This window comes from Myxocyprinus asiaticus, chromosome 42, assembly GCF_019703515.2.
Source record: "Myxocyprinus asiaticus isolate MX2 ecotype Aquarium Trade chromosome 42, UBuf_Myxa_2, whole genome shotgun sequence".
NCBI classification, from domain to species: Eukaryota; Metazoa; Chordata; class Actinopteri; order Cypriniformes; family Catostomidae; genus Myxocyprinus; species Myxocyprinus asiaticus.
This window is the reverse complement of record NC_059385.1, coordinates 27529593-27556411: the sequence shown is the minus strand read 5'-3', so window position 1 is coordinate 27556411 and position 26819 is coordinate 27529593. Positions and strand designations below refer to the sequence as shown.

General features: G+C 37.7%; 1 protein-coding gene across 2 annotated transcripts in view; it reads left to right on the top strand.

The window, feature by feature from the left end:
• LOC127433054 (trafficking protein particle complex subunit 13-like) overlaps positions 1-26819 on the top strand; it is a 43710-nt gene that overhangs the window by 4025 nt on the left and 12866 nt on the right. The window contains exons 2-8 of one of the 2 annotated variants that reach the window (XM_051684679.1): positions 11184-11252; positions 13032-13131; positions 18132-18216; positions 18306-18433; positions 19345-19417; positions 19714-19758; positions 23113-23130. In XM_051684679.1, coding sequence (XP_051540639.1) covers positions 11184-11252; positions 13032-13131; positions 18132-18216; positions 18306-18433; positions 19345-19417; positions 19714-19758; positions 23113-23130 — 518 coding nt within the window. The remainder of the gene's footprint in view (positions 1-11183; positions 11253-13031; positions 13132-18131; positions 18217-18305; positions 18434-19344; positions 19418-19713; positions 19759-23112; positions 23131-26819) is intronic. The other variant, XM_051684680.1, reaches the window with a different exon arrangement.

Sequence of the window (26819 nt, the reverse complement as noted above, 5' to 3'; positions counted from 1 at the left end):
CGCCTCAGCATCCGCTGACCCCGCTCTGTCATTTTACTTCGGACTGGACTTGTTGCACAGGTGGCATCCTATCACAGTACCACGCTGGAATTCACTGAGCTCCTGAGAGCGGCTCATTCTTTCACAAATGTTTGTAGAAGCAGTCTGCATGCCTAGGTGCTTCATTTTATACACCTGTGGCCATGGAAGTGATTGGAACACCTGAATTCAATTATTTGGATGGGTGAGCGAATACTTTTGGCAATATAGTGTATATATATATATATATATATATATATATATATATATATATATATATATACATACACACACACACACCCATATACATATATCCATATACGCATACATATACATACACATTCTCATACACATATATACTTAAACATATAATAAACATACAACTCTAAACTATATTCCTCTCTCCACAGACCTACTCCGAGAGCCCCCCAAAAACATCAAATATTTACCCCATTTCCCATTAAAAGAATCCCATATCCCCAGCCTTCTACATATTACCTCTTCGAAGGCTGCCACCCTTCCCATCTCCTCGCACCACTCCCGAACTGAGGGTGCTCCCTCCGACTTCCAACCCCTTAAATCAATCTGCCTGCCTATCATCACACTGGTGTGGACCCAATCTTTTATGTATTTATTGCCTACGTTGATGACCGCCCCATCACCCAAGACACAGAGTCTGGGGCAAAACGAAATCCGAATGCCCAACATGTCACATACAAAACTCTGTACCTTCAACCAAAATTCCTGAATCTCAACGCACCACCAAAAAACATGGGCCATTTCTCCATCCTCCGATTGGCAATGCAAGCAGGTGGGTATGTCTTTAAGACCAAGCTTATACAGTCTAGAGGTGGTCCAATAGAATCTGTGTAGAATCTTGAACTGTATAAGTTGCACCCTTGCGTCCCTAGATGCAGTCTTGATGTTTTTTAGAATCCCAGCCCACACTCCATCTTCCAATACCAAATTAAAATCTTTCTCCCATAGTCTCTTGATAGAGGTTAAAGCTCCATCCCCCAGTCTCTGAACTAGCAGGGAGTAATACACTGATGCCTCATGACCCTTTCCGAAAGCAGTAATCACCACTCCCAAAGTATCTGCCGCTTTAGGGGGGTGTATGCTACTCCCAAAAATAGAACAGAGCAGGTGGCGCAACTGTAAATACCTAAAAAACTGAGATCTGGGAATCCCAAAATGTTGAACCAAAGGATCTCAACACTCCACTCTCATATAGGTCACCAAGTGTATTAACCCCCCTCACAATCCACTCTGACCAGCTGAAGGGGGACTTATCAGTACATAATTCAGGTTCAGCCACATGTTCGAGGCATTATGTTGTAATATATGCAAATGCGAAATAACGGGGTGCAACTTAGCTTCTCCGGTTAGTTTGATAGAAAGGCTTTGTAATGGCGAAATAGGGGCGAGGACTTCTTGTTCAATACAAAACCAGGGAGGGGCTCTCTCAGGTGTAAGCAACCAATGAGCCAAATGCCTGAGACTGAACGCATAATAATAAAACAAAATCTTGGGTAGGCCTAGCCCACCTTTGTCAATCTGCCTATGCTGCTTACTGAAATGTAACCTGGGACGTTTACCATTCCAAATGAAGGACTTCGCTATGCTATCAAATTGCTTGAAATAAGAGAGGGGGACATCTACAGGGAGAGACTGTAGCAGGTAGTTGAATTTTGGAATACAATTCATTTTAATAACATTAACCTTCCCAATCATCGATAAATGTAATGAAGCCCACCAGTCCACATCGCTTGAAAATCATTTTATTATAGGGGGCCTGGGTAGCTTGGTGGTAAAAGACGCTGGCTACCACCCCTGGAGTTCACTAGTTTGAATCCCAGGGCATGCTGTGTGACTCCAGCCAGGTCTCCTAAGCAACCAAATTGGCCCGATTGCTAGGGAGGGTAGAATCACATGGGGCAACCTCCTCGTGGTCGCTATAATGTGGTTTGTTCTCGGTGGGGCGCGTGGTGAGTTGAGTGTGGATGCCGTGGTGGATGGCGTGATGCCTCCACACGAGCTATGTCTCCGTGGCGACACGCTCAACAAGCCACGTGATAAGATGCGAGCAGATTCGTCCTCCGCCACCCGGATTGAGGCGAATCACTATGCAACCACGAGGACTTAAAAGCACATTGGGAACTGGGCATTCCAAACTGGGAGGAAAAAAAAATATTTATATTATAAGGTCAAAATTAACTCAGACAAATTTGCTGGGAATAAAATACCCAAATATTTGATGCCCTGTTTGGGCCACTGGAAGGCGCCCAGCTGGAAGGCCACTACTGGACAGTACGCTGTCAGAGCCAAAGCTTCAGATTTAGCCCAATTGATTTTGTATCCTGAGAACTTAGAAAAGGAATTAATAATTCTGGCAAGACATAGATCTAGTAGGGTCAGAGACAAATAATAAAATATAATCTGCATAAAGCAGAAGCTTATGCGCCATACCTCCAGCAATCACCCCTGGAAAATCATCCTCCTTTTTTATCGCGGCGGTTAATTCTTCAAGTGCAAGACAGAACAATAATGGGGAAACAGGGCAACCCTGCCGAGTGCCCTTATTCAGAGTAAAATAATCTGAAATTAATCAATTTGTTTGTACCGCTGCTACAGGGTGTCTATAAAGTAACTTAATCCAGCCAGTAAATGTACTCCCGAACCCATATATTTCCAAAATCTTAAAAAGATAATCCCATTCTACCATATCAAATGCCTTTTCGGCATCAAGTGAGATGGCAGAGACCGGAGACTGATCATTCGCTACTGACCACATGATATCAATGAAACGCCTAATATTATCAGAAGAGGTACGACCCCGGATAAACCCCACTTGATCTATATGTATAAGAGATGTCATAAATTTAATCAATCGGTTAGCCAGAATTTTTGCCAAAATTTTTACATCTAGCTGGATCAGGGAAATTGGACGGTAACTTTTACACTCGCTTGGATCTTTGTCCTTTTTAAGATTCAGACTGATCCGGGCTTATGTCATGGTTGGAGGAAGCTTTCCATTCTTTAATGATTCTGTATATACTTCTAACAAAAGTGGAGCCAATTCTGTAGCATAAGATCTAAAAAATTCAGCAGCAAAACTATCTGGCCCCAGAGACTTGCCTGTAGGTAAAGCCTTAATTACCTCATCAAGCTCCTCCAATGTTATCTCAGAATCTAGAGAATTTTTTTGCTCAGTCGTCAATTTAGGGAGTTCTAATGGTTCCACAAATTTTCTAATATCTTCATCAGTAGATGAAGACGTGGAACTATAGAGATCGAGATAGAATTCTTTAAAGGCATTATTAATATCAATGGCCGAGGTAAAAATTTCACCACCAGCATATTTCACTGAGGGAATGGTAGAAAAAGACTCTCTCTGCTTTATATATCAAGCCAAAAGCTTCCCTGTTTTGTCCCCCTCAAAGAATGACTGTCTTGCCCTGAATAACCAAAACTCCACTTTCCACGACAAAATAGTATTATATCTGTATTTCAATCTGGTCAGTTCTCTGAGGCTATAAGATGACATTCTGTGCTTCAGCTCTGCCTCGGCACTTTTAATATTCCCTTCCAACTCCACGAGTTCTCGTACTTTGGATTTTTGGGTGAATGAGGATACTGTATGATCCGACCCCTAAGAACCGCCTTAAGTGTCTCCCAAGCCACGCCCACAGAGGATACTGATGACCAGTTAGTCTCCATATAAACATTGATTTCAGTCTTTAACATTTGTTGGAATTTTGGATTTTGCAATAGGGATACATTAAAGTGCCAACTATATGATTTCTCTATATATATTTTCTCTATATGTGGCAACACCTCTAAACTCACCAGGGCGTGATCTGAGAATAAAATGTTTCCAATTGACTAATCAACAACAGATGAAATGAGGGACTTAGATATATATAAAAAAATCTATTCTAGAATAAATCTTATGGACTGATGAAAAAAATTTATAGTCCCTACCAGATGGGTTCAGAAGTCACCAAATATCTACAAGACCAAGATTTTTACACATCCTGTGAAGCGTCAATGTTGCTCTAAGGGGCTTACACAATTTTGCTTCACTGTGATCAAGGACTGAGTCCATCAAAAGATTAAAGTCTCCTCCCAATATTATATCATGAGGGGTGCCAGCGGCTTGCAACATCCCTTCAAGGTCTATAAAAAAGCCCTGATCATCAGCATTAGGTGTGTAAATATTAGCCAAACTCAACCTTTGCCCCTGAATTTCTCCTAAAACAATAATGACTCTTCCTAATATATCTTTAATCTGTTTGAGACATTTGAATTGTAGATGTTTATTTATCACTATAATGACTCCCCTGCTCTTACTTGAGCCAGCACTAAAGAAAACATGTTCACCCCATATCTTCCCAAATTTTTCCGCTTCCTGCGAGGAGAGATGCGTTTCTTGAAGAAACAGTATATCATATTTCTTACATTTAAGAAAATGTTTATGTTTTTTTATGGGGTGCCCCAACCCATTCACATTCCATGTGGAGAGAGATAACCTACTCATAATAACATTTGATATTTTGAAATAATAGAAAAAATAAACTGTGTCAAAAATAAGATTATACAGATCACCTGTGTTCCTCCACAAAACAACTTCCAGCTGATATAAAGCCATTCAGTTTCCTCAGACAGACAAACAGTTGTTCAATGAGCCGGCTGTTATGAGTGCAGCAGATGACGTAATCATTCTAATGTCCCTTAAAAATATTCCACAAAAACAAACTCCAGCCAACAGGAGGCGCAAGCACAAAGAATGAACAGATTCATCCACAACTGTCCCGTGTTATTCCACAAAACAAGCTCCAGCCGCTAGGCGGAACCAGCACAAAAAGAAACAAAATAGGTATCCCGGTTCCTCGGATGATCAAGAGTCAAATTCACTCGGAGGCCGCGCAGAAAAAAAAAACCCACCATGACTTACTCAGTCCGTCAACTTTATAAAGGATGTCCTTTATGTGAGCATGTAAATATTTTGCGGTCATCCATAGTGACCATTCTCAATCTGGCCGGGAACTTCAGAGTAAAAGCGATCTTCCGTCAATGCAAAAGTTTCTTGAAAGAGTTTCATGAAACAAGACAAACTCCAGCCGCTAGGCGGAGCTAACGCAAAAAGAAACAGAAATGGCACCCAGCTTCCTTAGATAGTCGAGTGACTGAACAGCGAGTCAGTCCACTCACATAAGAAACGCCCAATGGTTTTGCTCGCCCATAGTTTCTATGTAGGCCAGTGCCTTTTTGGGGCATAAAAATACTTTGCTGCCGTCCTTGGTGTCTATTCTCAGTTTGGCTGGAAACATCAGTGCAAAAGCGATCTTCCATTGATGTAAGAGTTTCTTACATTCCTTGAACCGATCGCGTTTCTCTCTTGTCGAATTCGCAAAGTCCGGGAACAAGAAAATATTGTGATTCTTCCAAGAAAGCTTTCCTTTGCTCCTCGCCTCGAGATCTTTATCGGATGATCTCAAAAACTTTGGCCAGAATTGATCGGGGCCTGTCCCCCTCAGCAGATCTGCGAGCCTGGACCCTGTGATCTTGCTCAATTTCCAGCTTATGGCCTGTTATGTCGAGCAGATTCGAGAATAGCTCGTCTAGGAATTTCACCATATCTCTGCCTTCATGCTCAGGAATTCCAACAATCCATACGATATTTTGTCGGCTCCTATTTTCCAAATCTTCCAGTTTTTCCAAAATGCTTTCCACGTCTATTTTGGTCACTAGCGGATAATTCCCTTTCCGATGACTCCAGATAGATCCATTTCTCAACATCTGCCACTCTTGTAACCAACTCAGAGAATTTTGTTTCCATTGCCGTAATCGATCGACGTATTACAGCGAGATCCTCCAAGTCAGCAACAACCTTTGTCAGCATCACCGAGATGTTGGACAATTGACGATGAATTTCTTCTCCCGTCGTGCTTTCCAAATCGAGTTCCCGGCTTGCAGGCCCATCAGAGGTTTCAGCTAGAGCACGTAAGTGTCTTTTAATGTCTCCAGAGTCTGAGGATTTTGACTTCTTTGCCATGTTCTCAAAGAGAAAGTATGTAACTGGGTGTATCGAATCTCACCAGATTATAACATGAAAATAATTTAAAAAACTAGCAAAGTGCACAGAGCTTGTTGCTCACATGTCTGCCTCTCACATGGCATCACGTGACGCCCCATCAGGGACAAGGTTAATGTTATATTAGTTATATTGAAAAGGGAAAATGATGGGGTCATTGTTTATTAAGTATATATATATATATTAGGCTGATAATAACGGCTGACCGATATATCATTTGAAAGTTGCACGTGGATAAAAAAGGTTTAACTTTGGTGAGAAGGTGAAGATGAAAAAAGCATGACTTTACAACCATACTAATTTGTTTATCGAATTTAAAATGATCAAATTGTACACCCAGGTTTCTGGCGCATTGTGTTTTATATGGGGCAAGAGAACCTAGGTCGAGGTCAGCAGCACAATTTTCCTTAGGCCCAAATAAAATAATTTCTGTTTTATCTTCATTTAGGTTCAGGAAGTTATTTGCAAGCCATAACTTAAACTCTTGTAGACAGTCCAACAAGGGTTGTAAGGCTGATTTATCATTATGTTTTAGTGGAAGATAGATCTGAGTGTCGTCAGCATATAAATGAAAAGCAACTCTGTATTTATTAAAAATAAAAGTGAGAGGGAGCATATACAGGGAGAACAACACTGGACCAAGGATTGATCCCTGAGGAGCTCCACATTTGAGAGGTATGTTAGAGGAGGAGTGATGACCAATGCGAACACTGAACCACCTATTTGTCAAATAGGAGCGGAACCACTGTAGTACAGTACAACGAAGGCCCACTGCTATCTCCAAGCGAGTCAACAAGATCTCAGGGTCAACCAGATCAAATGCAACACTCAGGTCTAACAAGACTAAAGTCATGGATTTCCCTGAATCAGTCGGTGAAAATATCGTTTGAAACTTGAAAGAGCCGATTCAGTACTGTGTAAGGGTTTAAAACCAGACTGAAAGATTTCATGTATAGAGTTAACAGTCAAATATGATTGTAATTGAATCAATACCACTTTCTCTAGAATTTTCTAAATAAAAGGTAGATTAGAAATCAGCGAAAATTAGACAAAGTGGAGGAATCAAGGTTTGTTTTTGGTTTTTTTTAGATATGGTGACACCACAGCATATTTAATTTTCAACTGTCAAAATGAATAAAGCACAATACATGACTTTATTCTTTAGTCATTTTCTTCTTTTTGTTAGATCATTTGGCTTCTCAGTCTTTATATGGAGTAGGTTAGTGCAAGGGTTTTCAAGCTGGGGTCTGGGGGCCACAAAGGGGTTCTGGGGGGTCTGTAAAAAATTTCTGTAATTTTAACGGTAAAAGACTGTAAAAATGCTACAGGAAAAAAAACGTACATTTGTTAACGAGTAGTTACCGTAAAATATACAGTACTGTGCAAAAGTCTTAGGTACATAAGATGTTTCACAAAAACATTTGTCTTAAGATGGTTATTTATATCTGCTACTTTAGTGTGCCAATAGGAAAGATACATTTTATACTCCCAAACATTCCTTTTGCAAATAGAAAAGATTAGAATAGAAGAACAGGGAGCCCTGCAACAGATGGCATGGCCCTCACAGAGCCCTCCACTGAACATCGGGTCAGTCTGGGATTACACGAAGAGACAGAAGTAATTGGAACTTCTGCTTGGAACATCCTATCTGCCAGCAACCAAGAAAAACTGTATCCAGGTGTAAGTAGGAGAATTGGTGCTGTTTTGAAGGCAAAAGTGGTCACACCAAATATTGATTTAGCTCTTTTTCTGTTTATTGGAATTTGTATGACATTAATTGATTAATGAAAACTATTTATGTCATTATTTTTTTAAGAAATCCTCAGAAAGTTTTTCAACTTTTGCACAGTACTGTACGTTAATTTTTTAAAATATATTTAAAAAGACAATACTGCAGTTTTACAGTAAAATGCTGTAAAAATTACATTAAAAAGAATTTAAATGTAAAAAGTATGATTTTCCCGGTAAAAATGTATATTATGTTTAACAAGAGAGTACATGTACTTTTACGGTAAATTATTGTTAAAATTACGGTAAAAAACAGTAATCGAGCATTCCCAGAATTCCCTGCGTGAACCATTACATTTCATTATATTTTATGGGAATAGTTATGTTTCTTCTTATTTTTAATAACAGTCATGTACTTTGGTGTGTTCTGTTTTATATTTGATGTAGTGTAGTTAATGTTTACTGCATTATTTAAATTTCACATGTGTTACCCTGATTAAGTGTTTAGTGTTTGTGTGAGTGACACTGATCACTGTCTCTATATGTTTATTGGTCATTGCTCCTGGAAGGGCCACTATTGGTGAACTTCATGTCATCATGTGCCCTTCTGTAATTACTACGGTGATTAACAATACAGTTTCAGAAGGTTAATATATTAAAATACATCATAAAAACAACCGTTTTAAACTAAAATGTACAGGTTGTTCTATAAAGTTTTATATTTTCACTGTATTTTATTACATAATTATTCTGGCAACCACAGCTGCCAGTTTTTGTTTTTTTACAGTGTATACATAAATGTACTATTTAAAACAAATCTTACTTGTAAAAAATAAGGGTTGTAATTCACTATTCTCTGTAAAGCTGCTTTGAAACAATATTAATTGTGAAAAGCACTATACAAATAAATATGAATTGAATTGAAAATGTTTTCTTTGAGTTTAAACATCTAACATTACTCCAATAGAAAAAAAGACACTGTTAACTAAAAAGTACATATTTTCCATATGTAATTTTAATAATTAATTTAGCTATAATTACAATACAAAAGCCAGTTATTTAATTTTTACCAACAATATGTCTTTGTAATTTGCAACTCAAGGGCAGATTCTAAAGTTTGAAAACTCCTGTGTCAGTGAACCTGCTATGAATCAACAGGTTATATTACAGAGCTTAGGGGAAAACGTACCTCTTTAGTGGACTATGCAAAGAAAAAAGCGCAATAGTCAGTAACGTAATTAGCAACACACAGAACTGCTCAGAGCTTATGATGCTAAAGGAAGAGAGCAGCTCAATGCAGTATTCAGTGTTCAGTACATTCTTTCCATATTTCTTAATTTTGTGAGTTTAAACAGCAACGAATGCGATTTGTGAATTTGTGATTGGTACTGTATAGCTGAGGACTGGAGTTTCAGGAATTGAGGTCAGAGTATTCTGATAGCACATGTTAAACACCTTCCAACTCTGCAGGTGGTCGCTACATAAAGGTGTAGCACCAAAACAGCACCACACCAGAGTCAGCAAGTGACAAGAGTGTTGCAAGCTTAGAACTCATGATGGACTCTGCAGATTTGTGGAGGTTGCATTTCTTTGACATGTAGCCATACCTTAATGTGTGAAACAATCTAGTTAATTGGGAAGTTAATGTCCTGTGGTGTGACATGCTATATATACTCCATCTAAACTAGGCAATGTTAAACAAGATTTTGCTAATCCTTTAAGGATTATTTTGCATGCATCTCTCATGACATGACCCCATGTACATTGAGAGACTACATAGAATATTTGTACTTTAACCTTTAAACGCATACTTCGGGTCTTTAGTGACCTGGGACCTCATTCCACCCCCTGTACCTCATCCATTTTTTTTTAAGAGTTATGCCCACACCTCTTTAGTATTCCTCAAACTTTCTCTTCTGAATTGTCTAAAAAATATATATTTTTCAATATAAACAATATCACAATATATATTTCCACTTTTATAAATCATATTTTTTTGATTATATCATATTTCTATTATTATAACAGGATATATATTTATTTATTACAAGACAAATGAGTAACATATTCATAAAAATAAATACTATATCACTTTGATTTTCTGTGTGAAAATGGTGAATTATCAGTATCCCATATGCATTTACTCTTACATATTATACATGTTATTTGTTAGTCAAGGTGGCGTTGATGTTTCAGTGATTTATTTGATTTACATTTGACATTGCTATTTGTCTAAGCAGCAGCGTGGAAGTAAACTATAGCAAGTGTAACACATGAACAGTATTATTTGGCTATTGCCATTTGGGTGTACTACTGAAATTCTGTAAGTTGTGCATCTATTTAGACTCAATAAGTGCCTGAGAAAATACATTTGTGTAGCTTATGTGTATCTTGTGTGTAGCTCAATATGTGTTTGACAGCTAGTTGAGTCTCATAAAATTACAGTGTGGAAGTGATGAATCCTGTTCTATCATTTGTTGCATCATCTCTTTGATATATGAAAAATAAAACACCAAAATATATTAGAATATATTCTATTCTATTATTTTCTATTTGTTTTGAAAATGCTTAAAAAAATTACACTGTCTGGGCATTTTGTAGATCTGTTTGTGATTGCTAAAGACCTGAGGTATGTAATAATGTTTGGTGAAACACCCATGCATTTAAGGGTTAAGAAATGCATTGTCGGGGGCCTGGGTAGCTCAGCTAGTATTGACGCTGACTACCACCCCTGGAGTCTCGAGTTCGAATCCAGGGTGTGCTGAGTGACTCCAGCCTTGTCTCCTAAGCAACCAAATTGGCCCGGTTGCTAGGGAGGGTGGAGTCACATGGGGTAACCTCCTCGTGGTCGTGATTAGTGGTTATCGCTCTCAGTGGGGCGCGTGGTAAGTTGTGTGTGGATCGTGGAGGGTAGCATAAGCCTCCACATGCAGAGTTTCCGCGGTGTCATGCACAATGAGCCACGTGATAAGATGCGTGGATTGACGGTCTCAGAAGCGGAGGCAACTGAGATTTGTCCTCCGCCACCTGGATTGTGGTGAGTAATCGTGCCACCATGAGGATTTACTAAGTAGTGGGAATTGGGCATTCCAATATTGGGAGAAAAAGGGATAAAAAAAGAAATGCATTTGTCACACAAACTGCAGGACCCTTTAAAATGAACTAGCGAAGGCAAAAAATTATTCAACAAAAGTAAATAACTTGAGAAAGTGGTTTCGCCTTCAATAAAACTTTTGAGAAGTAACTAAACTGCTAATTATATATGTAGCCCTACATTATGCATATTTAATACTGAAGTAACTCTTATTAATAGTCTGTTACTGTACGTTTCTCTCTCCAGTGATGAGACTGACCAAACCTACACTTTTCATGAACATGCCCGTAACGTGCGAGGACCGAGATCTTCCAGGTAGAATTCAATAATACTCAACATGCTGTTGTTTTAAGAACAGCTACTCCAAACATCCATGACAGTTTTATGCTATTTTTGCTCTTGTTCATATGTTTGGATTAATGACTATTTTATCACCAAAAAGGAATCTTTTGAAATATTAAGAATAAGATTTTTATTTTTACACAGATTGATTGTTAAAATAGCTGGGATTCCGCTCGTAGTGGTTGCCTTATATACCAGCCACTGTGGTGGGTGACCCATGTTCAGTTTCATATATGGGTGATTCTTCAACTTTCATGTCCCAGGGGTTGATTTTGATTCAAACAGACAGATTTAAATATATATATATATATATATTTGATAAATGGTCACATTAAAACTGACTTAGAAATGTTTTACCAGGCCTTCATCATTTATTTTTGGTACTTTTCAGATGCCTTTTTATGTATAGATTTAACTGTTTTAGTTTTGTCCCAGACCCAGAATTTAAATTTACCTATGAAAATCCATTGTATACCATGACTTTTGCCATTTAATAAAAATTTTTCTAAGTTGTTAACTAAGTCAACAAAAGTGTCATTATAGAGCATGCTTGAGATAAAGTGAGTGATGTTTTTGCTTTGAAGAAAACAAAGAAAAATGAAGGTAAAGAATATTTTATTGGGTGTCATTTCCAATCAAGCTGTAATTTTGCCAAATTATTCAAAAAGTGTAAAATATTATTTAATTGTGTGTATTTAACATACATGTTAGCTAAATGAAATTAGCCTCAGCAGTTTTATTTCAAAAACATTAAAAAAGTAATTTCCATCAGCGTCCACCACATAATTCTATTAAACACAATATAGAATTTGACGTGCTGGAAATTACACTGTAAAAAATTACAAAAATGGCATAAATGTCTTAATGCATGTATATACATTATTGGACATTGGTAGTAGACATTGGAATAAAAAAAAATAGTGAGAGTGTGAAAAAGTTTTATAGAGTCTTTACTGTCTAGAAATCCCCAGTGCTAAACTGCCCAAAGTTGAAGAAACACCCATATATTGTGAGCTATTTTATATATATATTGTGAGCTCATTCACCAGCTGCTATGGCTGGTGGCCAAGAAAATAATTTCCCAACCTGATTACACTACATCAGTTGTTGTTTTAATATAAAGCATTCATCTCCCATCCATCACTGAGTCCAGTGATTTGTTTCTCTCGGAGCTATAAGCAATTTGACACTGCCTCATGTATCAGCAATTTGCAATATTTGTTTTCCCTTTTGCAAAGAGCCAACAACTCTGAAATGTGATCGCCGCAGCGCCGCATGTCATTATGACAGTTCTGAGTAGCACTTCTATTTATATTAGGGGCTAAAATAATTTCACTATAAATCAGCGTGAATGAGCAGATTGTAATATTGGAAACATAAAATGAATGGAATAGATCAGACACCATCTCATATACCTTTGTTTTAATTTGTTTAAATATTCAGCAGAAGCATGACTTGCAAATTGTTTGTCTGGTATTTGGACATCAGCTTTGCTGTTATATCAAATGACACTGGAATGCAGTAAAATGTAATTGGTTTTACAGACCTGTCACGCACAGAAATAATGTATACATGTTGGCAAATTATCAAAGCCCTGTGGCCTACATCTGTGGCCTTCAAAAAATTATTGACTATGCATAAATCAGTCAGGAAGAAACCGATCTATTGATTTAGATGTCTAATAGAGGTCTAAATGTAAAATCTGGCTGTCAGTCAAGCAGTTTTACAGCTCAGAATATGTCATGTTCACAGGTGATTTGTTTATACGTCTCATGAAAGATGACCCGTCTACTGTGAAGGGGGCAGAATCACTAATCCTTGGGGAAATGCTCACCCTGCCACAGAATTTTGGGTAATGTATTTGAATCAAACATACTGTATCGCAAGCCCTTTTGACATTTAATCACATGCAGGATGTGAATATTAGATATTAACAATTCAATTTTCACTTGTTACATGATACTAATTAACATCAGGAATTGCATTGGCACTCGGAGAAACATTCATTCTTGATATCAAAAATGATGTCATTACTTGCGGAAATACCCATTCTTGATTTCAAAAATGGAATTTCATCTAGTAAAAACAAAATTGATATCTGTAACTGCATTTTCACTAGTAGAATTTCATTATCTGTCATTCACTCCAGTTCAAAATGCAATCGCTGATATCTATAATAATTTCTTACTAGTTGAAATAGGAATTCCAACGGACAACCCTACTGAAATCACACAGGATTTCCCAAGTAAGGCTTGATATCTGGGCAGATTTAGTTTAGAAACTGTGATTTTTCTTGTGAATCTAAATCATATTTTTGATTCTAAATGCTGATGTTTTGAGTATATTTGTATGTTAAATTCTGCTCGTTGCTTCGAGTTGGGAGATTTGTTTTAGTTTCTTTTGGGGTTACGTTTGTTTTGTTGAGTGATTTGAACTAGTAATTCAGTCCCGCTGTTACGAGCGGTTACCCTTAAATAAACTGCATGCATTTTTCCTCTCTCTCGCTCTCATTCTCTCTCTCTCACTGATACTCATTGAGTGAGCGGCGCCACGGTTTGTGTTCGACTCAGGCTGGTGAACCAAATTCTCCCGCCTGTTCCGTCAGTTCCTTTGTGTGTCCGCTCATTTCCACCCGCACGTGGTATCAGCTCCATTTTGGATTTAACCCTCCATTTTGAACCTGATCCTCCATTTTGATTCCTTTGTTACCATACCTGGACACACACACACACACACACACACACACACACACACACACACACACACTAGCATATAGCTCCACTGTTAGCTTAGGATATCCTTGATTTTATTTTTGGATTATATTCGGATAGTATTGGCTGTGTTCACTACTGCTTGATTATAATAAATCCTGTTATATTATAATAAGTACTCCTGTTTGTTTTTGTTTGAATATTGTGTTGAAGCCAACCTCTGCCACGTGAAGAACTCCCAAGTTACCTCAGAGTACTATTATTTTATTGGTGTTAGAAACTAACTGTAACTAGATTACTATTAGATTTGTTTACCAATAATTTAACTAGTTTTTCCCCTTTTTGATTATTTTGATTAACAATTAAGATACTCAACCTACAGGGTAGATTTTGTTTTATGAGACTCAATCAGTAACTTGCTATCATTTTTCTCTTTTCAAAGAGTGGTGCCCCGAGAATAGAGTTTAATGAGTTAAATTCTATTTAATTACTATTTAGTTGTTATTTGATTATTCCATAATTAATAACAATTAATTATTGATTATTTCTGATAGTAAAACCGATTTAAACAACCAGTATCACCTACACTGGGTGTATCGAATCTCACCGGATTATAACATGAAAATAATTAAAAAACTAGCAAAGTTCGCAGAGCTCGTTTCTCACACGTCTGCTTCTTGCATGGCGTCCGTGGACTCATCATTTTTTATATTAATAATTGGGCCGTTCTTGGAATTTGGTAATATTCTTTTTTTTTTTTTTTTTTTTTTTTTTTTTTTTCTACATTTGATTATTGTCTGAATACTCCACAACATTAGGCACATATTAAACTTCCAACAATTCATATTTCCCCACCTCTGGCATCAAAGCAGTTTTAGTATTTTTCTGATTTAGACACCTTCTGTTCTCAACCCCGTCACCGACATTAATGGAATGGTTTGAAAATTACTACACAATACTGATTATAAAATAAACATCAATCTACTGCTCATGTGTTCCTCAAACCAATTTAATGACTACAAATATGACATTTATGACAGTTTTATCATTTTTATGTGATGAAGCTACAAATAGGCAAATTGTGTCTGTAGTCTCATTATTTTTGTTAAACATGTTTTAAGTCAGATTTTTAACTAAACCCCCAACTTTTTTTTTTGTGCTGGCCATTAAGATGTCAGGCTGTGCTCAGCAAACATTGATTTTTAATTGTGTTCCCATTTTAATTATCCAATATTGTCACTCTCTTCTCAACCCCGTAACAACTCTCGCACCCAAATATTTTGAACATAGTTTCATTCAAGTAAATATATAATATTTGTAATGTACTGTATAATATATTGACTGTTCCATATTTTTGTTACAATATTCACAAATGATGTGAAAAACTCAACCATGTCACAGGACGACAGTGAAAAATGTGAAAGGGTTGTGTGTGATGGAGTTGTTTTTTTGTTTTTTGTTTTTGCTCAAAATGGCCACTGTTTCTCATGTGGTGTAGAACAGAAGACCACAAAGCATGCATGAAGTTAATAAATTCTATATATATATATTTATGGATTTAAATATAATTTTGAAAAGTTCTGATTTAATATTTTAATTTCATGTGATGTGGTTGAGTTGTTGAGCTTGACCATACCCACCAGACTATAATACACTTAAAAATACGAATACAAATTATGATACATTATGAAATTATGATGTCACCTCTGATTAATGTCACATATGGATGAAACCAAAATTTGTATTGGCTAAAAATAGTGTGACGGGGTTCAGAGTTCAGACTGGGGGACAAAACTTTATAGCCTGGTCTTTATAAAAAAAATCATAAATTTATTTTGGGTAAAATATCTTTCTCAGCAAAGGAACACAAATAAATGTTTACATTAATGTCACAAATTATAGACATGGTGCACACTTTATTATTTTTTTCTTGGTCAAATTTAGTGAAGTGCCTCAGGGACATGACCAAATGCTTGGTTTAGTTCTTTTAATTCATAATAACTGACATATTAACATCTTGTGAATTTTAACATTTTCTTTTAACATTTCATTTTAGTGAACCACCACTTTAAAAAGTCTGGGGGACTGAAATATTACAGAATCCCAAGAATCACCCAACATTGTAACTAGTACAAATATTAATTCCTGATATCCTGATAACAACATTTACTACTAGTGAATTCACAAGTGAAAAACAACTAATACAATGCTAAATTTTGATATATGTAAATGTATTTCAACATGTTAGATTTGATGTTTCAGATATCTGGAAATAGATTTCAGATTAGAGCCCGATCGATATGGGATTTTTGAGACCGATACCGATTTTAGAGGGGGAAAATTCACAGATTACCGATATGGTGACCGATATAGCTAATTTTTGAGTTGGAATGAAAACAGACCTTTTCTATGTGGATTGTTCACCGATTTTGCACCGATATGACTGTGCAAAGGTACTCAGAAGGCTGCTTTCTTAAATATTTTTATCAAAGAATATTTGACATTATTATTATACATTGTCAACAAATTCTAAAAATGAACACCGAGAAAATAAAGAATAAATAAAAATACAATAAATATCTTAAACATCAGTACTGTATGTTTAGTATCAGTCAAATGCTGACCATTAAAATAAAGAATAAATAAAAATAAAATAAATAGCTAAATAAACATCAGTAGTAAAATAAAATAAATAGCTAAATAAACATAAGTAGTACTGTTTAGTATCAGTCAATGGCTGACCATTTAAATAAAGAATATATAAAAACAAAATAAACTGCTAAACATCAGGGGCCGGTTGCACTAGCTATACGTACGTTACAACTTAGCCTAGTTGTGGCGTATATGGGCACTAAGTCAAAATTTATGCACTACTTAATATTTGAGCGTTGCACCATTAAATTTACGTAGGACGTAAACCTACGTATAAACTAAATATTTACAGAAGCCTCCAACCAGGATCAACCGATGAAATAAAAAGGCAGACTCAATTAATGACATCAATGAGCTCATATTTTGGTTGACAGGCATCAGTCCTTTCGACATATATGGTGTTGGCATTTACACTCGTTTACATTTACGAGAGAGAGAAAAAAAACGTACTTTTAAGAGGCTCTTCAGCATGAAACTGTTCTAACGGTGCAGTTTTCAGGATGCGTCGCCCGGTGTCAAGTTTCAACACATTCAAAGTATATATAGGATATTAAAATGAATAAATGTCTATTTTTCCAGCCTGTTGTTTTAGTATTTATTTATCACCCCTCATTTATTTTAGATACAGTTCCTATATATTATTATTTACACAGGGCAAATATACTATTTATTAAATCTACTTTTTTTACGTATCCTATTTTAATGTCTGGAAAACCAGACTTTTAAATATTACATTTTATAAATGCAACGACTGGAACTGTTCAGTTGAAGGGGGTACCAAACTGTGAATCCTGAACAAAACAGTTTGGTGAATACATGTTTACATGATGACAAGGTATGAAAATAGCTACGTGGTTAGCTAGTTAGCTATAAGCTCGTTGCCACGGAGAGCAAAAGATGGACTTTATTTACTTTCCAGCATTGTGTCTCACCAACTAGGTAACATCATAGCGTGAAATCAACACTCAACAGACACAGTCCACCACCGCACTGTTGTCTGCTGAGCTGCAAAAAGATGTTCTGATGTTTACCTTTCAATCTGCTACATTACTGACTGCACTGACAAACTAAAGCTGGCTAACATAACAAACAGATGTGATCAACATGAGTGACATGGTTGTCAGGGGCAGGGTTAACGTTATATTAGTTATATAAAATGATGGGGTCATTGTTTATTAACTTTCCAGTATGTATTTCATAAACTTTAACGAGAAGACACCGCTGAACTCCGCCCTGTCTGCAGAGCCACTGTCAGTTCAGAGTCAGCTCTGTAAACAATGGAGTCGGAGCGCACTCTGCTGGACAAATTACATAATGACACCAATTCTGAAGCATTGTTTTCTGCATTATATGTTCTGAAAAAAGTTGTCATATCTGTGCATATCGGTAAACATATACTCTCTTTGGATTTATTAATGAGATCAGGCCTGTTTGAATCTCCGAGCACTCCAGTGATCTGACACATGCATCCTCTTTATTTCCTGTACAGAAATATCTTTCTTGGTGAGACCTTCTCCAGTTACATCAGTGTGCATAACGACAGTAATCAAGTGGTCAAAGATATTCTCGTAAAGGTAACGGCTCTTATAAAGCAATGCTCAGTAGTTGTGGCAGCTTGCGTCATCTATTATCTTACTGGCATCCCATGATTGTCTCTGGACAGGCGGATCTGCAGACAAGCTCCCAGAGGTTAAATTTATCTGCTTCAAACTCTGTGGTTTCAGAACTCAAGCCAGAATGCTGCATTGATGATGTCATCCATCACGAAGTCAAGGAGATCGGAACACACATGTAAGAGAGCTTCTCATGGACTCAACACTCAAAGCCTTTCCTGTTATTTCACAAAGAAATATTCCATGTCTCTCAGTGTGTAAAAACTTTTGTTTACAGTAATGCACTTACAGTGGAATAATGCTAAACATTAAAATGCATATTAACATAAGACTAGTGTGATAAAATCACTCACTAGCCTTGCCTGTGCAATTTTATGTGCAAACTTTCAACTCCTTTCATGACCGTGTAAAGCCAATAAACACACTTTAGCACAATACGCGCAAGGATACCAGGAAGGGATGTGACATAACTATCCACAAAGCACTGTTTACATTGTGCAAACTGCCCCATAGACCCGGAATATATATTTAAATAGAGTGCATCAGTATCAGTGGTTTGCTTTCTTAACATAAAATCATCAAAAAAAAAAGTAAATGACTATGTCAAAAGTCTCAAATAATCTTTTATCAGGAATGTTAAAACACTGTTCTGGGGCCTGGGTAGCTCAGCAAGTAAAGACGCTGACTACCACACGCAAGTTCGAATCCAAGGCGTGCTGAGTGACTCAACCAATTGGCCCGGTTGCTAGGGTGGGTAGAGTCACGTTGGGTTAACCTCCTCGTGGTCGCTGTAGTGTGGTTCTCGCTCTCGGTGGGGCACGTGGTGAATTGTGCATGGATGCCACGGAGAATAGCGTGAAGCCTCCACACACGCTAGGTCTCTGCGGTAATGCACGGATTGACAGTCTCAGACGCGGAGGCAACTGAGATTCGTCCTCCACCACCCGGATTGAGGCGAGTCACTACGCCACCATGAGGACCTAGAGCGCATTGGGAATTGGGCATGCCGAAAAGGGAAGAAAATCCCCCCACCATCCCCCCCAAAAAACACTGTTCTACTCACAATTTTTGTGTGTCATCTGATTCCAGCTTGGTCTGTGCTGTCAGCTACACCACTCAGTCTGGAGAGAAGCTGTACTTTAGGAAGTTCTTTAAATTTCAGGTGAGCTCATTTTCTTTTTATCTTATTCATTCTGCTTATTGATTCGATGTCAACTCCATGCCATCACTCGCACAACCATTTAGCAGAGAGTTGAGACATTTAATTCACACTTAAGCTTCACATTTGAACTCAAGGCATGAGATCTCATGCTGTTTGAGACAACCAGTAGCAGTAGTAATGTATTGAAGAAATAAAGCTGGGTTATTCTTATGTTGTAACCTGAGTGTAACATGGATTTTGTGGAGGGGGAATCAAACTGCAGCTCAGACTTCAGTTTTAACTCTATTTTAAACTAGGTTCTCAAGCCTCTAGATGTAAAAACCAAATTCTACAATGCTGAGGTAAGTTTACATTGTATAGTTGAAGCTTTTAAATGTGCTTTTTTTATTATATTAAGAGAAGATACATACAGTGGGGTCCAAAACTCTGAGACCACGTTGAAAATTCTAATGGGAAAAAAAAGGTATTTAAAAAAGCTTAATATAAGCATTTTCACCTCCCTGGCATGGGATTATCAGGGAATAGGTCATGGAAATTTCTATAGTGAACAATTTATTTCTGTACAATAAGGTTCTATTTGTTAACTTTAGTTAATGCATTAGGTATGACAAACTCACAATGAACAATGTTTTTTAACAGCATTTATTAATCTTGGTTCATGTTAATTTATGAAAATGCAATTGATTATTGTTAGTTCATGTTAGTTAATAATGCATTATTTAATGTTAACTTATACAACTTTTAATGTTAAAAATGTATGTATATATATATATATATATATATATGTTGGAATTGACATGAACCAAGAATAATATTGTTAGTTGTTAGTTCATGTTATCTACTGTACAGTGTAGTTAACTAATGTTAACAAATACAGTGCATCCGGAAAGTATTCACAGCGCTTCCCTTTTCCACATTTTGTTATGTTACAGCCTTATTCCAAAATGGATTAAATTCATTATTTTCCTCAATTCTACAAACAATACCCCATAATGATAACGTGAAAGAAGTTTGTTTGAAAGCTTTGCAAATTTATTACAAATAAAAAAATGAAAAAAATATCACGTACATAAGTATTCACAGCCTTTGCTCAATACTTTGTTGAAGCACCTTTGGCACCAATTACAGCCTCAAGTCTTTTTGAGTATGATGCTACAAGCTTGGAACACCTATTTTTGGGCAGTTTCTCCCATTCTTCTTTGCAGGACCTCTAAAGCTCCATCAGGTTGGATGGGGAGCGTTGGTGTACAGCCATTTTCAGATCTCTCCAGAGATGTTCAATCGGGTTCAAGTCTGAGCTCTGGCTGGGCCACTCAAGGACATTCACAGAGTTGTCCCGTAGCCACTTCTTTGTTATCTTGGCTGTGTGCTTAGGGTCGTTATCCTGTTGGAAGATGAACCTTCGCCCCAGTCTAAGGTCCAGAGCGCTCTGGAGCAGGTTTTCATAAAGGATGTCTCTGTACATTGCTGCATTCATCTTTCCCTCGATCCTGACTAGTCTCCCAGTTCCTGCCACTGAAAAACATCCCCACAGCATGATGCTGCCACCACCATGCTTCACTGTAGGGATGGTATTGGCCAGGTGATGAGTGGTGCCTGGTATCCTCCAGACATGATGCTTGCCATTCAGGCCAAAGAGTTCAATCTTTGTTTCTCATGGTCTGAGAGTCCTTCAGGTGCATTTTGGCAAACTCCAGGTGGGCTGTCATGTGCCTTTTACTGAGGAGTGGCTTCCGTTTGGCCACTCTACCATACAAGCCTGATTGGTGGAGTGCTGCAGAGATGGTTGTTCTTCTGGAAGGTTCTCCTCTCTCCACAGAGAAATGCTGGAGCTCTGTCAGAGTGACCATCGGGTTCTTGGTCACCTCCCTGACTAAGGCCCTTCTCCCCCGATCGCTCAGTTTGGCCGGGCAGCCAGCTCTAGGAAGAGTCCTGGTGGTTCCAAACTTCTTCCATTTACGGATGATGGAGGCCACTGTGCTCATTGGGACCTTCAATCCTGCAGAAATTTTTCTGTAACCTTCCCCAGATCTGTGCCTCAATACAATCCAGTCTCGTAGGTCTACAGACAATTTCTTGGACTTCATGGCTTGGTTTGTGCTCTGACATGCACTGTTAACTGTGGGACCTTATGTAGACAGGTGTGTGTCTTTCCAAATCATGTCCAATCAACTGAATTTACCACAGGTGGACTCCAGTCAAGCTGTAGAAACACCTCAAGGATGATCAGTGGAAACAGGATGCACCTGAGCTCAATTTTGAGTGTCATGGCAAAGGCTGTGAATACTTACGTACGTGATTTTTTTTTTTCGTTTTTTATTTTTAATAAATTTGCAAAGATTTCAAACAAACTTCTTTCACGTTGTCATTATGGGGTATTGTTTGTAGAATTCTGAGGAAAATAATGAATTTAATCCATTTTGGAATAAGGCTGTAACATAACAAAATGTGGAAAAAGTGAAGCACTGTGAATACTTTCCGGATGCACTGTACATCATTTTTGTAAAGTGTTATTTATTTATTTATTTATTTAAGCTGTAAAATATTGCACTGGCTAGAACAGGGGTTTTCAAACAGGTCCAGGGTCCCCCAGTGAGCCGCAAGTGGGTGCTAGGGGGTCCACGAGAGATCTCGGAGGAAAAAAGTGCAAATTTCTTTCTTTATTTTTTTATTTAAAAAGGTTAACATTTGACAATATTTCTGTTTCATTCTGCTTTCTAAAGACTGGTCAGAATTCATAAGGTTAATCTGAATTATTTTATTCTATTGAGAGCCATAAAGTTTAACTGTAATAAATCAAAAGAAATCTACACATAGTTTTATGCAAAATAAATTTCTTATTTCATAGTGTTTTATCTCACCTTCCTTGCCATGTACATACTATAGACTTATAGATATAATTTATTAAATAGACATACTGTGATTGTACTTGTACAGTGTAAAGCGCTGTACTAATACATTTGAATTGAAAATGTTTCACTTCAGATTTATACAGTATATATATATATATATATATATATATATTATTATACTAATATTGTGCAGTAAAAAGATACACTGTCAATTTAATACAGAGTTAATATTTTCTAGATAATATTTATTCATTTATTTTGTCTAAAACAGTCACGCAGTATAAATGTGACTTCATACATTAAAATGAATAGCTGTGGGTCCTCGCAAGGGGATTATCATATTTGAGGGTCCTTGGCATCGGAAAGTTTGCCAACCCCTGGGCTAGAAAATGCTCTTGTGAGTCCAATCTCTAAATAGTGATTTCAAAAAATCTTTATCCAGAAATCACAAAAAACTAGAAAATTCAGAAGTAGTAAGAACTCTGACTAGTGGTCTCAAACTTTTGAACCCTGCTGTAAAAGCACTGATTGTAAAGACAATATTGTAAATTACTCACCTGTTGTCTATACTATTGTTCCATAGTCTTATTTAACATGCACTTCTGCATTGCCTCTCAGCTTTTAAAATGATTTATGTTGAGGCTATGCTTTAGAGTTTTCGTTTTATAAATATTCATTTGTGTCATTTGATATCCTTTTGTAATTATTTTCTGTGTTTCATTCATACTTAGCAGTTTTGTTCACATGTATGCTGCCTGAAGGAGAAAACTGACATTGTCATTTTCTGGTGCATGTAACATTCACTTCTCTAATGTTTATTTTTGTGCTTTATTCCTTCATTAGAGTGACCTCAGTTCAGTGGTAATTGTTTTCCCTTCTCATTGCAACTTTTTTTTTTCCAGCATAACCTTGTTCATTTTCCTCTTTTGAGCCCATGAAACAAGAAAGGGGAAAAACACTGAAAAAGTATTTTGATATTCATTGAATGCACGTGGTACATTAGAGAACGGTACCTGCGGAGAGGTGTTTGTTTTTTCCATACAATGAAAGTTAATATTAACTAAGTCTGATGATTACTTTGTTTGATTTCTGACATTAAAAAACCCTGAAAGTTAGCTGGAAAAAATGCTTTTTTTCTGTTTTTCCACACATGTTTCCTATCAATGCCTTTGCTTTCTTGCTGACTCACCTTACCAGTGCAAACTAATGGGTTACTACTAAATCAATTATACACTTTCTCTAGAGACAACCGATATTTCCTAATGTTTTTTGACTGGGAGAAATTAATGCTTGTTTTAATTGATCAATTATGCCAATTGCTGCTTTCTTTGACAGATTTAAATATTTGTTTGTCTACGAATGCCAAATATGTTGTTTTTCTTGTTAGCTGTCCGTCATACACTTAGTCATATCAATAATAATAGTGTGATACGTTTAAAGTTCAATTCAAGGTGAGCTCAATCGTCAGCATTTGTGGAATAATGTTGATTACAACAAAAATGTATTTCAACTTCTCCCTAGTTTACTTTGGTTAGGTTACTTTGCATAACCTTGGTTCCCAGAAGGGACGGAACGAGATGCTGCGTCAGAAGCTGAAGCTATGGGAGAACCCGTCAGGGGGTGGGACTTTGAAACCCTATACCATCACACTAAATTGGTTGGCTGGTGAAGCTTAGTGCTCCACCTTTGCTGACGTCATCGTGAGCATATAAGTGGAATTTTATCAACCTTGTTCCTTCGTAAATACGTAGAAGGAGAGGGAAGATGCATGCAGGTTATAAAACCTGGTGAAGGTGTTACGGGAAGCCCAGCCTGCTGCCAGACATATGTCTTTTTGAGACATGCCCTTTGCTCATGCCCAGAAGGAGGCCATACTCCTGGTCGAATGAGCTTTTGTGCCCATGGGGCATTGTATGTCTTGCTAGTCATATGCGAGCACAATAACATCCACGACTCAGTGGGACATACTTTGCTTGTAGATGGCCAAACCATTTGTGCGGCATCCAAAGCAAACAAACAGTTGTTCTGATACCCAGAATTGACTCGTTTGGTCAATGTACTTGCGTAATTCCCTCACTGGGCAGAGCATGAGTAGTCTCTTAGCCTCGGCCTACTGAAAGGGAGGAGAAGAGAATGTTTTTAGTGTAACTCTTGAGCCCTAAAAGGGGTTGCCAGCACTTTGGGTGCATAACCTTTCCTGGGCTTAAGAATAGCCTTCGATAGACCTAGTCTGTAATCAAAATACATTTGACTGATGCTAAAGCGAGTAGTATTACAGTGTCAAGAAAGAGTAAGCATGAACTTATCGCCTCGAGTGGCTCAAATGGGGAACTTGTTAGTACGTTTAACACCAGCGCTGCTGGCCAGAGGGTGTTGCTTATAGACAAGCCCCTCAGAGGTCTTGTATGGTCGCTATGGCAGTGACATATACTTTGAGCGTGAATGGACTAAGTCCTGCATCCAAACGCTCTTGCATAAAAGAGAGTATCATCTGCACAGGGCAATGCTTTGGGTCCTTACCCCAGGAGGAGCACTAATTAGAATTGCCATTTTAAGGCATACAGCCACCTCGTTGAGGGGGGCCTGGCCTGTTGTATGGTGTTTTACATCAGTTGCGACAACCCTATTGTGTTAGACAAACCCCGTTCATGACATGGAGTCTCCATAGCTCTGGCCAAGGATGCCCAACAGGTTCGGCTTTCCCGAATACCTCCCAATTCCTCTGAAATGATTTAGGGTGGAGTCTCCATTCCCCAATCCTGGCACCCTGATGCTAAAGTAAACCTGCTCTGCTGTTTAGGTGGCTGGGGATGTGCGTTGCATGTAGGAGAAATGATTAGCTCCAGAGGACAATTCGGCTTGCCGGGTTAAACATTAGGCGCTTTGACTGCACTCCTCCTTGCCGATTTATATTCACCACAACTGCAGTGCTGTCCGTATGAGTCAGGATGTGAACATTCACATCTGACCAAAAGGCTCTCAGAGCTAAGGGAACTATAAGCAATTCCAGGTGATTTATGTGGCACACAGTTTATGCACCTTTCCAGGCACCAAACGACGGACGTCCATTGCACAGGTCTCCCCAGCCTGTATTGGACGCGTCCATGGTGACAACTTTGTGTCTGACTATCTTGGCAATTGTCAAATCTTTCCAATAAAGCTCAGTTCTTCTCTAACAAGTGTGGCTTAACAGCGATGCGTCTATGAAGCGAAGGTGACCGTGTTGCCAAGCGTGATGAGGGACCCTCGGGCTGAATCAGCACTGGAGATATCTCATCCGTAGCAAGCCTAGCAAGGCAACGGCGACTGCAGCAGCCATCAAGCCCAGTAGTCTTTTTTTTTATATATATATTAAATTATGGTAAAATGGACTGAATGCATTCGTCGATCAGGTGTCAACATGGTGACTGAGTCGAGTTTCGGTCCTAGTAAAGAAAGTTGCTGATTTGGCACTCACTCTTTGTCCACTTGCTTTTGAGGTCCCAAAGCACTAGCACAGGTCTCTGTGCTTGCATGCTTGTACCGTCCATTCAGCTATGAGCTATCGCGAGCTCAGCATCTACACATTCATGCAAAGGGCCAAGGACAACCAGCAGGGCAGGGTCTTGAACTGGAATGCAGTCCCCTTGAAAGGGAATTAAAAAATTGGCCTGCAATAAGGGGATATCTGCATATATGCATCTGCAAATTGCTTAACACCAACCAGTTCAGTGGACAGACAGAAGCATTTTGCATCTTCGGCGAGGAGGAATTGTACTTCTGATCTTAATGCAATGGCTGGGAAAGCGAGAGCATTATCCTGGGAATGTGTAAGAAACCGCTCTAAAGGGTCGATCCAAAAAGGAGACATGCAAGTCTTGAGCCAGCGAAAAACCCTCCTTAAATCTCCACACTCTATATCACATCCACTCGCGGCTCACTCATATGGTCCCTTGGGAGACGATGAGAAGCGTTAGCGGGAGGCAGTATTGGGTAAGTTACTCTAAACAAGTAATTAATTACTAACTACGAATTACATCTTCTAAAGTGTAATTAGATTACTGTACTAATTACTCTGTCTGAAAATTAATTGCATTACTTATTACTAATTACTTTCTAAAACCCTTATCAACTTCAACCAGATGAAAAATACAAGGATAGACATGAAACTGTTCTTTTATTTCTTTCAAATAAATAATATAAAATTAAATAAATTATTCATGAACTGGCCAAAGAATTTAAGGGGACAGCGTTAAATTAGAAAACCTATATTTTAACATTAGACGTTAAATTTCGATTTTAAATTCACTATTGTTTTATATAGAATTGTTCTATAGTCTATACAGTATTTAACACAATTACATCAAAAGTAACTGTAATTAAATTACTTACAAATTAAGAGTAATCTCTTTATGGTTTATCAGTGAAAAAGTAATTTATTTTCAGTAATTAATTACTTAATAATGCATTACACACAACACTGGCGGGAGGTGAAGGGAGTAGCTTCGGTTTTGAGAACGAAAGTGTTTGCCGAGAGCATAGCGTGTTGAGTTTCATGTGTTCACAATTAA